We start from the raw sequence: 15,447 nt of genomic DNA, 5'->3' as shown, positions 1-15,447 counted from the left end.
GACTGAGCTGGGCTAGACTAATTGCAACCAGAGGCTGCTTGAGGTTTGTGTGGAGGTTTGTTCTCACTCTGCTCTGGGACTTGCCAGAAACATGGGAGTGTTTGGGGAGCTTTGGAGCAATAAAGGGGCAATTTGAACTGCCAACTGTTTGTGTTATCTCTGTGCCGTACCCTGGGTCATCACTCTCTTAGGCTTTGCAAGTTGATGTAGCCATATTAAATCTTTGATGATTAGTCCTTATCACAAATAAAAGTCTTTAAGTTTGCAAAGTGGCATGCAGCACAACCTTTGCCTCATTCCAAAAGGTCTTGCATTTGTTTGGATTAGGTAATGTCTGCATGGTTGCTTCTTTTCTGGCTACTTCCAAGCTCCAAGCTCTGCACTTAAACCATGTTTCTTTTGAGCATTCCAACTGAGTTCCCAAAGCAAGATCCAGGAACCAGGATATGCTGGTTACCATCAGGATAAGCTGCCCACCACAGCTTATAGTCTTGTAGTCCTGGCAATTGATTGATAGTCCTCTTCTCTGTCTGTCTGCCTGTAATAATTATAAATCTGCAGAGGTGGCCTCCAGCTTCCTTATATGTTGCCATTTTCTTACCTCCTTTTCTTCTAGATTCCCTTCCCCACTCTATCTATGCTCACTTTTTTAAGCTAAGGGCATGGGTGGAATGAGGCTGCATCTATATGTCAGCACATTCCTGATAATGCCTGGGTAAGGTTCAATTAGCCAGGCAGCTGGAACTGCAGCATGGAAGCTTGTGAGTAAACTGGGGGGGGGATAAATGACCCCATCTGCTCTTTGGGCATCTGGGGCTATAAGACTCTTGGGAAGTGGAGATAGAAAGCATTCTCTCAAATGCAGACAGCAATCACAACCTCAATCCTTCACAAGGACCAGAGTTAAAGCAAGAAGAGTATGCCATAGTGGTTCATTGGTTTATTATAAGCTATTATAAAAAACATATTAATCCCAATTCTTCAACAGGAGTATTAAGGAACACTTCAGTAGTTTTAAAACGTGGCGATTTAAGTTACTCTGTTGACTGTTACCTGCCTATGCCCTGGTTCCAAGTACAAAATCCATCAGTTGCGCAACTCTACTAACTACAGGAATTGTATTTTTCCCAACCTAAAGTGATGTATCATGCAATTAAATTGGGATTTTAAATTTTAAATTTATTAATTTTAAATGGGGTTTTAGTAGAGTAAATTTTAATCATTGGGCTAATTTAAATAAGTTTTTTAAATTGGATTTTAAATTTGTATATTGTATTGCTGGTTTTTATTATGCCTGTACACCGCCCTGAGTCCTTCGGGAGAAGGGCGGTATAAAAATTAAATAAAATAAAATAAATAAATAATAAATTACTAAAATATAAATTGATTGAGATTAAAATAAAGCCTATACTACCAACATTAGACAGGTAAATAGCTAAGACCTTAAGTTATTTATATTCAGATATCTGATCTTATGTACTGGTACATCTATTTTCTTTAGAAGGATATATACAGTTTGTGGAAATAGAGCTGCTGGGAGTGAAAACTATAGAAAAGATAGTTGAACAATTCATTGTGCATTTCATTTAGGCTTGCTGTTTTCTTATTTAATAAATGATATTTATTTTTATTTATTTAGAAAATTTATACGGCTGCCTACTCTCATCACATCTTACTTTTTAGTGAAGTCAGCCTATTTCACTCCTATTCCTTCTCTGAAAATGTTTTTGTTTTTTATGTAATCCATTTTGTAAAGTATTTTAATATATTTCCATCTCTCTCTAATCTTATCTGTCTGCATTAGGTCTCTTCCATAATTTCTGGAACATTCTATGTAGCCCCACCTGCTCTTACTCCCTAAGCACTGCTGCTCCCATACAAGAGCTGCAATCAGGTCTCTGAAGCTCCTGAACCACCTAAAGCAACAGATAAAAATTTCAACACCTTTTTAAAAAAAATATTCCCCAAGCCTTGTAAAGATCAATACTAAAAAACTAGAGAATATTCTCTAGCCCACCAGTTGATTCTTTATTCTCCAGAGTACAATCATTCCAGTATTCAGAAGGTGGCAGCCCAATTTGGCTTCTTTTCCCTTAATACCAAATTTAAGCTTATTTCCAATTACATTAATGTAAGAAAGTATCTATGAATAAAGTTGTGCATTTTTATAAGGTTTTTATAAGGTTAGACAGTAGTCCAAGTAAAAAGCAAAGTTCAAATTTACAAAAATGGAAAACCAAATATTATTTATTCCACTAATCTGAATCATCACAGCATCAAATAGAATCTAATGCACTTACACATCGTTCTAAATAATAGTTTATTTTACCATGGTTTGTTTAAAAAGCCAGAATCTGTCTTGTTAGTTAACTAAGTACTCATTATTTGTTTGAGCTATTCTTTGTTTCCTTTCCCTGTTGGTTGCTTTTGCATTTCATTGTTGTAGACAGGGCACAAAATACCCCAGTAAATATCAAGAAAAACAAGTTATGCATCCCTACACACACATTATAATCAGCAAACAACAACATGTTTTTAAATGTGGCTTGCAATCCTAATACAAAGTACTATTCCCTTATCACACTAACTCAGAATCAACAAACCAGTTATGTTTAGTACAACATATGAATCCAAATCTACAACTTTCTCCCATTTCAGTTTAAGATCATGGCTTAGTACCATTTCCATGATTTAGTATTAACCACTTGTTAAACTTTTTATTATCTTACCCAAAGAACACTTTTGCAGAAGTGAATGTACACATCTGAAATTAAAACTTACCTATTTTAGAATTGTATTATATTATGACTATTTCAGAGAATAATCCTAATTTATGTACATTCCCCCAAAATGCAGAAAAGTAGCATAAAGAATAAACATACACAGAAGAACATAAGGAATTCAATTGACCTGACACTGAAGGCAGGCTAATGCAATTTATACTAGCAAAACTACAAAACATTTATGTATTTGTTTATATCCCAACTTTATTATTTTTACAAAAACCTCAACACATCTTCCTCCTCCTATTTTTCCCACAATAACAACCCTGCAAAGTGGGTTGGGATGAAAGAGAATGACTGGCCCAAATTCACTCAGTTGGCTTTCATACCTAAAGTGGAATTTGAACTCATGGCCTCCTCTTTCTTGCCTGGTACCTTAAACCTCTAGACCAGTGATGGCTAACCTTTTTGCCATCACATGCCAGAGGGGTGGGGGTGTCATGCACGTGCATGCCCACACCCATAATTCTATGTTCCCCGCCCCTGCGTGCATGACCCCTCCTCCTACCCTGCTCCTGGCATACGATGGCCCGGTAAGCTCATTTTTCTTTCTCACCTAGCTCCAGAGCCTCTCTATAAATCTGGGGAGGGCAAAAACGGCCTTTCCCACCCATCCTGGAGGCCAGAAACTGCCCATTTGCCAACTTCCAGTTGGACAAGAAGTGATGTTTTTTGCTGTCCCCAGCTTCCAGAGACTCCTAGAGAGGCTCTGGAGGCTGGAGACAGCAAAAAAGTCACTTCCTGTCCAACCGGAAGTTGGCAAACAGGCAGATTCTGGCCTCCGGGGGTGGCGGGAAAGGCTGTTTTTGCCCTCCCCAAACTCATAGAAAGGCTCTGGAGCCAGGTGTGAGAGAAAAACGGGCCTACCCCATCTCCCCGCCCAGGGCCTCTGGAGGCAGGAAACAGCCTGTTTCCTACTTCTAATGGGCCCAGAAGGCCCAAAAATCAGTTGCGCATGCTGGAGCTTAACTTGCTTGCCCACTGGTATGGCTATATGTGCCTCCTGTGGCACACATCCCATAGGTTCGCCATCACGGCTCTAGACCAAACTGGCTCTCCATTTCTACTTTTTTTTCCTAAAAATATTCTTCCAAAATGTCATCATTTAAAAATGTACAACTTTATACTTAGATTTTTGTTTCCTTCCCCGTTAACTGGTAGTTTCTGTGTCAGTAACGACGAGTGTTCCTAATCTGGAATTGAAGAATGACAAAATCTAAAATATATCCAATCATAACACTTCATGATTTTATAGTTTCATATTCAATGTCCACTGCCAAGATCAGCTTATTATGTGGAGACCTGGACAAGATCTGTTAACTTTATTTACCACTATGTAGTGGGGAGGATTACATAATTATGTATTTGTTTACAGAGATGACCTAGCAAAATAGGAAACCCAAAATAGCTGCCTATATCAGGGGCTTAAAACTTTTTTAGTCCATGGAACCTGTTACTTTGGAAAAATCCCAAGACTCTTGACCATGAGGCAAAGCTCTGGTGATCAAATCTGGCTGCTTTTGAGTGAACTTGAAACTTTCTCATAGAGTCTGTCAAATTCTCATGCACTCTTAAGACTCCAAGCAACACAGCTGAAAAAATCTTAGGCTAGAATGCATCACAGCATTCAGACTTCAGTTCACACAATGAATACAGTGGGTAGCCAATTATTTCTGTAAAATGTATATCCAATTCTAATTAATCTTAGACTATTATGTTAACATTCCATACTGTGGATTTCTGCTGGCATCTGTTTTAATATTTTTCCCCCACTACAAGCACTGATTTTAGGAACTTTAAACAGAAGACAATCCCATACAATTTGTTCAGATGTTAAATAAGGAATGTGCTGCCCTCTAATGACTGGCAAAATCACCAGCTCTCCTCTTCAAAAATAAAACTGTAAAACACAACTAAAATTAAAAATAAGAGTAAATCAAAATCATAAAAAACAAAAAAGCTACCTATGAATATGAACATAATATAACACAGGCAGAATTATAAAATTAGAACAGCACTGGATTATATTTGAGAACTTAAAAGAATAATGGTATCTGAATCAAGAAAAATCAAATATTGTTATATGGCAATGTAATTTAGGAAAGAAACATACACTGATTAAGCTATTAAAGGTTAAGATTTATTCTACATTCAAAGAAGCCTTATTCTGGGTCACTACATATCTAGACAGACTTATCTAGCTAAACCTACTGAAAGTGGTTCTCTAGAGCTTTAGCAGCAATCTTTCTAAATTCTGCTACTTGAGATCCATTTAAATGCCAGAAATGCCACATGCAAGCTGCCACAAAGTGAAATTTAACGTTATTTTAGACATGAAAGAGTCCCATAGCCTAGTTCTTTATGTTGTGTTACATTTTTCTGTACTATTTCCTATATTAGCAACTTTATCACAATTTTATAGAATAAAAACCTTACCTCCCAGGAAAAACAGAACTTAGAAAAAAACCAGCCTTGGCTCAGTCATGAGCCACAGAAGGAATACTACAAGCATTTAATCCTCGACTTATGACTGGCCATTTAGTAACTGTTTGAAATTATAACACTCCTCTCCAGAGCCATCTGCAATCCAGTTTTGAAGTTCTGACAGCCACACACTCTTGGGTGCTTGACAATTGACCTGTATTTACAGCAAGCTGCAGTATCCTGCAGTCACATGTACATTCTCCTGGTTTCTAGCAAAAAAATTGCCCATTGGGTAGACTGGGTTCCCTTAATGACTGGTATAATTAGTGGACATGGTGTTCATTTAATAACTGTTGTATTCACTTAATAGCTGCCACAAAACAGGTTATAAAAACCAGACACAGTCATGTGGTGACCTGCTTAAAGACCCACATGACCTGCGACCATGATCAATTATGGTTGAGTTGAGAACTTACAGGTCTTTTTACACAGCAATTATCAAACTTCAGAGTATTTTCTTAAAATTGCTATGTTATTTTCAACAGGAAATTTTAAATCTTCTCATTTTATGAATACATATCTATTCTATCTTTAAGTTACTTTGTTTGCTGTGATATGTGAAACTAGCTACTGTTATCCTTCACCGTACCATCCCTAAAAGCTTTTCAACGTATTATCCAACATCTTCAAAAGAAAAGTGACTTTTCATTCATATTCCCAATTAGCAACATGCAAAATGTATCAATCTAGAAATAGAACAGTTAACAGTATTCCAGGGAGGTTTTTCCTTTACTACATGTTGAACCTCTATCACAACCAAATCATTTCAGGATCATGTTGAAATAAATAAATCTAGAAATAAATCCTGAATCAGCTGCAGTTTGAATTGCTCTAAATGAAATGTAGGATTCCTGGCTTTACAAGTTTTGAAAATCCCCATTCCTATCTATTACATTTTATTACATTTCTCTGTAGTTTTGCAATGTAATTTAGCTTAAATCAGTTTTCCCTAACCAATTATTTTACCTGATTAAAGCGATTACATTCATTTTGTACAATACCCCCTAAGAGCTGAATTTACATTTTTAAAGCCTCCATTTAAACATGCCTTTTAGAAGCCGTTTGTACCAGCGGTCTTCAAACTTTCCAGCTCAGCGGACAGGTGGAGATGGCAGCAACAGCATATGGAGGAAGAGGGAATGATTTCAGCATGCACTGCTTTCACAAATGCAGTTTCGTGCATATGTGTGCCGGGCCACTAATTCTGCAACCCAGTTCCAAGCAGGCAGCAGTTCAGCACCAGGCCATGGACTGGGAGTTGAGAACCCCTAATCTACAATATATGCAACCTTTTAACCCACTGGCTACTATGGTGTTGCTATCTGATATTATTTACTTCTCGAGAAGTTTATAATCAATCTGGACTTGTCTCTATAAATTGTGAACAAACAGAACACTGTCTAACTTTTGTTATACAATAAAAACAAAATAGCAATATGCCATACTGCAGAGACAAAACAATAAAATGCAGGAAGGAAACATTCAAGCTAGAACCCCGTCCCTAAAAATTCCAAATTTGTTTTATTTAAACCATTTAAATCCCAGAAAATCCTTACAAAGGGGAGAATTCATCTAGCACCAATAAGAGTACATAATAAAAACAATGCTTTCTAAAGGAGGAATTCTACAAATTCTGAACTGCTACTACAAATTAATAATTTAAGGAATGGAATTCTTTAGATAATAGGGACAATTCAAAGTTCTCAAGCAATTTAATGCAAGAGACAGTAATGACAGAGAAGAACACAATTTTTAAAACTGTTCTTTTAGTATTCTTTGAGTACTTAGTAACACAAATCACTTACATAAACATTTGAAGGCAACTAATCTATTAATTACTGAGTATGGAAATTTACTCAGAACTGTTTGAAAAGTGCAATGATTAATAATATACATTTATTTTAGTCTTTTGAGAAACTTATGAAACATTAAGAATATGAAAAAATAGAAGAATTAAATATATAATATATAATTACTTACCTACAACAAGTCCACATTCTGGACAAATCATGTCTCCAGCTCTGTAATCTTCTACTAAAATGGAATCTGGGTGGTTTGGACATGTCACTCTAGGCAGAACGTCCAAGCTTTAAAAAATATAAAATTAAATGTTATATGACAATTTACAATAAATAGCACATGTTTTACTTAATTTCTGAATCATTCATGTCTAATGCTCTTATTTTATGTCCTGGTGTTTGGAAGCTGTACGGGTCTGGATGGGGAGAAACAGGCTCAAGCTTAATCCCTCCAAGACGGAGTGGCTGTGGATGCCGGCACCCCGATTCAGTCAGCTGCAGCCGCGGCTGGCTGTTGGAGGCGAGTTACTGGCCCCAAAGGATAGGGTGCGCAACTTGGGTGTCCTCCTGGATGATCGGCTGTCGTTTGAAGACCATTTGACGGCCGTCTCCAGGAGGGCCTTCCACCAGGTTCGCCTGGTTCGGCAGTTGCGCTCCTTCCTTGATCGGGATGCCTTATGCACAGTCACTCATGCGCTCGTTACCTCTCGCTTGGATTACTGTAATGCTCTCTACATGGGGCTCCCCTTGAAGTACACTCGGAGGCTTCAGTTAGTCCAGAATGCAGCTGCGCGGGTTATAGAGGGAGCTACGCGTAGCTCCCATGTAACACCGCTCCTGCGCAGACTGCACTGGCTGCCTGTGGCCTTCCGGGTGCACTTTAAGGTGTTGGTTATGACCTTTAAAGCGCTCCATGGCTTAGGACCTGGGTACTTACGGGACCGCCTGCTGTTACCACACGCCTCCCACCGACCCGTACGCTCCCACAGAGAGGGACTTCTCAGGGTGCCGTCCGCCAAACAATGTCGGCTGGCGGCCCCCAGGGGAAGGGCCTTCTCTGTGGGGCTCCCACACTCTGGAACGAGCTTCCCCCGGGTTTACGCCAAATACCTGACCTTCGGACATTTTGTCGCGAACTCAAGACTCATCTTTTTATCCGCGCGGGGCTGGCTTAAATTGGGATTTTAATGTTAAATCTATTAATTTTAAACGGGGTTTTAGTATGGTAAATTTTAATCACTGGGCTAATTTAAATAAGTTTTTTAAATCGTATTTTAAACTTGTATATTGTATTGTCGGTTTTATTATGCCTGTACACCGCCCTGAGTCCTTCGGGAGAAGGGCGGTATAAAAATCAAATAAAATAAATAAATAAATAAATAAAAATATTTCATTTTAAATGAAATTCACAACTATGACTGACATCATTTGCTAAATTATTATATAAACCAACCTTTCCCAGCTGGTGTTTTTCAGATGTGTCAAGACTACTGTTGCCATTATTATAACCAGCCATACTAGCTGGCTTCATGGAGTTGCCATTACCAAAACGGGAAGCAGGGCAGGGAAAGGACGGATGATCTGGTTCAATACTATGGAGCTACATAAATGAAGATGGTTTATGCAGTTCTTTAAAATTATGAAATAAGTATTTAACTAAAAGTCACATATAGCCTTGAATAAGAAATAGAAAATATGCAAAATTAGAGACTCATATATAGCTAAACTAATCAAACTAATAAGAAGTTACTTGTTGGTTATTTAAAAAAATAATACTCCATTTTCTACCTAAAAGTATTGGAAGTGGAAGCACTACTCAAGAATATGAGTTTATCATACAGTACTGGATAAATATCCAAAGTGTATGCCCTGTTAAATTCCTGATTTTTTGTTCATTCAACAGACATTTCTACAATTATAGGTGATCCTTGATTTATGGCCATTTGTTTAACAACCGTTCAAAATTACAGTGGTACTGAAAACATTTATAACTAGTCCTTTCATTTACAACTGTTGCATCCCCATAGTCATGTGATCAAACTTTAGGTGCTTCCCAACCAGCACGTATTTACAATAGTTACAAAGTCAAGGTCTCATACTTGTCATTTACAACCTTCTCAGAGGGCTTCTGAGAAGCAAAGTTAATGGAAGAAGCTGGATTCACATAAAGACCATGGCAAAAAGGTCATAAAATTGAACGATTCAGTTAACCACATCAGTTAGCATTAAAAATTATGGTCAACTGTAGACATAAGTCAAGGATTACTTGCACGTATCTATAGAACTACCATTAACAACCTTAAAATAATCCCATATGCAGCACTGTAGCCTCTTTTTCAAAACCAATTGTATCAAATTCAATTAACAGGGGTTAATTGATTATTTATTAAAAGAAGTACCTTAAACATATTCTCATTTTATGTTTGTAACCTGAGTAAGTTGTATTTTATATGAGTGAAATAGAAATCAGATCACCTCACTTTAAGATAAGAGCTATTCTACATTAATGCTGTATATTGCAACAATTTTGGCTAAAGGTATGACGGGGAAAAACAGCCTTTTGTGATACCTGTTAGCGGTTCTAAAATTTAACCTTTGTGTAAGTTCTTTGAAATAAGTCCATGAAATAAGGGGCCTCTGTGGCTCAGACTGGTAAGACAGTCTGTTATTAACACAGCTGCCTGCAATTACTGCAGGTTCTAGTCCCACCAGGCCCAAGGTTGACTCAGCCTTCCATCCTTTATAAGGTAGGTAAAATGAGGACCCAGATTGTTGGGGGCAATAAGTTGACTTTGTATATAAATATACAAATAGGATGAAGACTATTGCTAACATAGTGTAAGCCGCCCTGAGTCTTCGGAGAAGGGCGGGATATAAATGCAAATAAAAAAAAATAAACAATATGAACATAGTATTAGCTACTCTTGTGCATGTAATAAGTAGCCAGAATTCTAGAGGATTCAAACTTATTCATAAACTGCATATTCATTCACAGTTCCCAATTCTTCTCCTTTAATCTTCTTGCCATTAAGAAAATCTAAAAACAGCAGAATCCAGCTACAAGAGGAAATGTTACCAATACATAAAAAGATCTCTTGGCTCACCTGGATGCTTTTAAGCAAGTAAGCTACTACACCACCAACTTCAGATTGCTTTATTTTTTTAAAAAAAATATTCATTCATCCTACTAAAATCATATCAAAGAAAATTACATTCAGTATGTAATTTTTGTTAACTTTATTGGTATCTTAATTCAAAACCATTATTTTCCTTTATGCATATATAAATGCCATCCACAATATTAGAAATCTGGAAATAATATTCAAAAACCAAGTTAAGAATACTAACAGACTAATGATAAAAAAAAATGTACTTTTAATTCTACTGTTGTTATGTGCAACTTGGAAATAGTGCAAATACATAAAACCCAAAACAAACCCAATTTAATCTCTTGGAAGGAAAAGGGGACTGAAAATAAGACTAGCTTCATTTGGCCTTTGGCTTCTGGAGATATCATCAGGAAAAGTAAATTAGTAACTGAATAGCAGATACAAAATGATCTGTTTCACATTACTAATCTAAACAAATTGCTGAAACTACCATCTTCATCGTCAAGATGCTAAGAAAAAACAGAGCATCTAGTATGTTGCCTAACGATGAATTTTATAGATGTGAAATTCAAAAGTGCTTGACAAAAAAACAGAATTGGAAGTAACCACAAAACTGTCAGTGCTCTTAAAAAGGAGCTCCCTGGAAACATTTTGAAGATAAACCATAGTGTTCTTCAACAAATATATTATACCTTTAACCGATTCCTCCCTTGGACAGCAAGAGAGTTATTCAACATTTTTTTCTATGACAATTTATTTAAACACTTTCTCCCCTGATCCTAGTGAGCCTACTAACTCAAAATTTAATTTGAACTTCAATCACAACCCCAAAGTTGTGTCATCTTAGAAAACATAAATCTCCTATAACAGATTTGAAATTACAAACAGTTATGCATACTCATGAATGTACAAGGAAAGGAACCCAACAATTTTGTGACCATGGCCCTAACCATGCAAGCCAAACTTTTAAATCAGTTTAATTCTAATGCAAGCAACTGTTTTCCCTATTCATCTGGAGACCACTGGGTTGGAAAACACTGGGGAATATATGTCAAATCTTATATTAGCTTATGTCCTATATACTAGCTTCATATTTATTGCCAGGCTGAATTTAAATGTGAATTTAAATTTAAATGGACCACACTGCATTAAGAACCATTTGCTTCAATGTTACCATTCCTGGTAACATCTGCTCATAAGAAGGTAAATCTGCTCATAAGACATATAAAAAAATATGAGGGGCAGAACCTCTTAGTTACTGTTCCATTACTGTGAAATATTCTTTTAATTAAATTTAGTAATTCTCCTTACCTGTGTTTTCTGCCAGTAAAGACTACTACGAGTCTTAGTTTTTGCGGCTATACATTTCCTTGCTACCAGTCTTAATCTGCTCTTTTTATACCTTGGTGCTGTTAAGCTGTATTATATGTTCACTGCTACTGCTTTAGAAATACAGGAGTTAATTTAGGAATACAGAACATCTTTACATAAAAAGAACTAATCTATTGGAGCAAATACTCAAGCACTATTGATAGTTGACTGCTAGGATTTTTTCAGAACACTAACAAGAGCTAGCAGGTTTTTTAAAAAAAACTTATTACTAAGTTATATCACCCTTCTGTTTAGAAGAATATAAAAGTATTGATCAACAACGTTCACTTCCTTCTCCTTGTACCAAACTTTTTCAACAACTCTATAATTATTAATGAATGAAAATCAAACAGAACATACAATACAGAAGATATTTCTAAAACTGCTGCTTAATTAACTCCTATCTTTTTTTCATCCAAGTAAAAACAAAACTTTCACTGTTTAATTAAATTTATGACTTTAATTTAATCTAGATTTTAGAGACAACCTGTAATTCAAAACACAGGTTAGCAACTATTGGGTAGGACTAATATTTTTAGAAAATGAAAATAAAATTTTATTTTATCCCACCCTTACTATTTTTATAAATAACTCAAAGCAGTAACACATAATATTCCTTCCTCTTTCTATTTTCCCCACAAAAACAAGTTTGTGAGGTAAACTGGGCGAAGGGAAAGTAATTGGCCCAAAATCACAGAGGCCAGCATTCATGGCTAAAATAGGACAAAATGGGAGTAGAACAAACTGGCTTTTAACTATCTATCAATTATTCTTAACTTGAAAACCAAACATACATACAATCAGCCAGTTAAAAAACATAAAGCTGGCTAAGATTCACAATTAATAACCCAACATCAAATATTCCTGTGATGCATTGGAAAATTTATACCATAAAACATTTTTTCTACATCTGAAAGCAACATTAGCAAATGGTAATGAAATTTATATTATATCTTCAGATGTTTAAAGTAAGCCTCCTGTTGTTTTAGAGATGAATTTCTTCTGGCATTAATTTTTACAACTGTCAGAGAAACCTGTTCATATAATTCAGCTCTGCATTTCTTAAAACTTTTTTCTCTCTCAGAACCCCTTCCCACTTTTAAAAAGCATGGAGGACCACCAAAGTCCTTATATGCTTATATGAATCATATTTATTTTTTTACTATATTAAAAATTAAATGTGATTCATTCATTTGCCACTAACGATTGTTTTGGTGGTATTTTAATATTGTATTATTTCTCTACACGGGCTGAGAATTTTTTTTGATTTTGGTGGCTCCTAATGGGACCCCCAGGAATAATATAACCACACTTGAAGCAACATCAATTAGAGGCTTCTCAAACCCCTAATTTGGTTTTCCTCAAACCGAAAGGTCATGAATACCTGAGAAAGAAGGCACTTTTCCCTAAACCAGACTTGGGTTCACACAAGCAAACGAGCACTGGCAAAACTAGCTGCAGATTTGCTCCCCTACTTAATTTGGTACAAGTCGGCTTCTGGAAAAACTGTTTTACCCAGGAAAAACTGGATTTGAGTTTGACAATGTATAAATAACCCTTTGCCAGAGAAAGGGCTCCCCTCCCCCTCCCCCCGCACAAATTGCACAATTGGGTCAGTTCAAAATGTCAAGTACCTGGCTGGACTGCGATAAGCATCCCCTGACGGGAAAAACGGCACACATTATTCCTCGCCACATTTCCCCAACACAAGCATTAACTTTATTCATGGGAAGTCATGCGGGTCCCACTTACCGTATGAGAGGAGCGCTATGCCGCAAAATGGAAGGAAGGCGATACTTTTTTTTTTATTATTTTAATAAAGGCTTTCTTTCTTTTTTTTCTTTTTTTAAAAAGAAAAAAAGGTATGCCTTTCTGCTCCGTCGGTGCGACGGCCGATTCGGTCGCCAGCGACGGGGCTGCTTAATGCGAGGGGAGCGCCTCAGCAAGGGCAGTAAGGGAGGCGACGAGAAGGGAGCGGGGTGGACGAGAGAGGCTTGGAAAACGGGGAGCCTATTGAGACTGGCAGAGGGGGGGGGCTCAAAGCGCTAAGAAAGGCAAGAGCAAAAGCCGGGGAGGGAGAAGAAGGCGAGAAAAGACGAGCCGCGGGGCGAGAAGTCGCTCGGAAGGCCATAAAGGGAAGATGCTCCTCAGCAAGTCAAGGGAGGCCGAGGCCTAAGAAGAGCTCCAGCCGTAGCCGCGGCTCCTCCCGGTCTCCCCGGACATCCTTCATTCTCCCGCCCGCCACCCCCTCCTTTAAAACCCGATGTCAAGGCTCCCGAACCACACAGAACCTCCCCACCAGAGACACCTTCCCCGACTGACCGGCTGGTGGACGCCATCTTGTTTCCTCCTCATCGACTCCAGCAGGCAGACTGACGGGTTTCCTTTTAAGCCAAAGCTCCGGTGGGCTGGAACTCGCCGAGGACTCGTCGACGGAACGCCGCGCGGGTCAAAAAAAAAAAAAAAAGCAAAGGATCGCGCTTTCCTGGCTTCTTCCGCGGGAGGAGGGAAGAGGAGAGACGGTGCCGTCCCCTGGTCTGTTTTAAAGGAGGAAGGAGGTCTTAAGCATATTTGCTAGGCAGGGTGGTTGGTTTCGCCCCTGTGGGATTTAAATCCCAGCAAAGATGTTTTATACTCCTGTTGCAGAGTTGTAACTTTTACTGCAACCAATTTTGGTCACTATGCAACGAAGCAGATGTTGCAACTTTGGGAAAAGTTCAGAGAAGAGCAGCTAAGATGATCAAAGGCCTGGAGACTAAAACATATGAAGAACGGTTGCAGGGTCTGGGATTAGAATTAGGGGTGACATGATAGCCGTATTTGAGGCAGTGGTGGGTCTCAATTTTTTTACTACCGGTTCTGTAGGTCTGGCTTGGTGGGCGTGGCTTGGTGGGCGTGGCAGGGGAACGATTCTGTAAAATCCCCATTCCCTCCGCACTCCAGGGGAAAGATACTGCAAAATCCCCATTTCCTCCGATGAGCTGGGACTCAGGAGGCAGAGAATAGATGGGGGCAGGTCGAGTCAGAATTTTTACTACTGGTTCTCCGAACTACTCAAAATTTCTGCTACCAGTTCTCCAGAACTAGTCAGAACCTACTGAAACTCACCTCCGATTTGAGGGGCTGCCACAAAGAAGAGGGGGGTCAAATTATTCTCCAAAGCACCAGAGGACAGGACAAGAAACAATGGTTGAAAACTAATGAGAGAGAGAAGCAAGCTGGAATTAAGGAGAAACTTCCTAGCGGTGAGGATAATTAACCAGTGGAACAGCTTGCCTTTAGAAATCGAGGGCGCTCCATCACTAGAGTTTTTAAGAAGAGACTGGACAGTCACTTAACTGAAATGGTATAGGTTCTCCTGCTTGAGGAGGGGGCTGGACTAGAAGATCTCCAAGGTCCCTTCCAGCTCATTCTATCTATGGGCAATACTGATGGTATTTTCTTGTGCATTGCATAGAGTAATGGGACTGCAGCATTTGAATGCTGTTTATTTACTAGTTAAACCCAAGCCGGGATAGCTCAGGCAGTAGAGAAGCCTGTTATTAGAACACAGAGCCTGCAATTACTGCAGGTTCGAGCCCGGCCCAAGGTTGACTCAGCCTTCCACCCTTTATAAGGTAGGTAAAATGAGGACCCAGATTGTTGGGGGGGCAATAAGTTGACTTTGTAAATATACAAATAGAATGAGACTATTGCCTTATACATTGTAAGCCGCCCTGAGTCTTCGGAGAAGGGCGGGGTATAAATGTAAACAAATAAATAAATAAATAAATAAAAGAGCAAAAGCAAGTTGGAAGAGGGGGAGAGGGAGACTGCAGCTTAATTGAGTGTTTTAAGGTCTACAACCTTAAACACTCAAAGAGCCATTCGGACCCAGAAAACACTGGGAGCCACAAAACC

General features: G+C 38.3%; 1 protein-coding gene across 1 annotated transcript in view; it reads right to left on the bottom strand.

Moving 5' to 3' along the window:
- The window catches only part of GTF2B (general transcription factor IIB), a 29,944-nt gene extending 15,966 nt beyond the window's left edge, over positions 1–13,978 (bottom strand). Inside the window, exons 1-2 of the mRNA XM_058175300.1 lie at positions 13,870–13,978; positions 7,248–7,354 (exon numbers count right to left, since the gene is read on the bottom strand). Coding sequence (XP_058031283.1) covers positions 7,248–7,354; positions 13,870–13,886 — 124 coding nt within the window. The 5' untranslated portion in view covers positions 13,887–13,978. The remainder of the gene's footprint in view (positions 1–7,247; positions 7,355–13,869) is intronic.
- Between the last annotated feature and the right edge of the window lie 1,469 nt (positions 13,979–15,447).

The sequence above is a fragment of the Ahaetulla prasina genome, chromosome 3 (assembly GCF_028640845.1).
Source record: "Ahaetulla prasina isolate Xishuangbanna chromosome 3, ASM2864084v1, whole genome shotgun sequence".
NCBI classification, from domain to species: Eukaryota; Metazoa; Chordata; class Lepidosauria; order Squamata; family Colubridae; genus Ahaetulla; species Ahaetulla prasina.
Note: the sequence above shows the minus strand (reverse complement) of the source record. Positions and strands in the feature narration are given on the sequence as shown.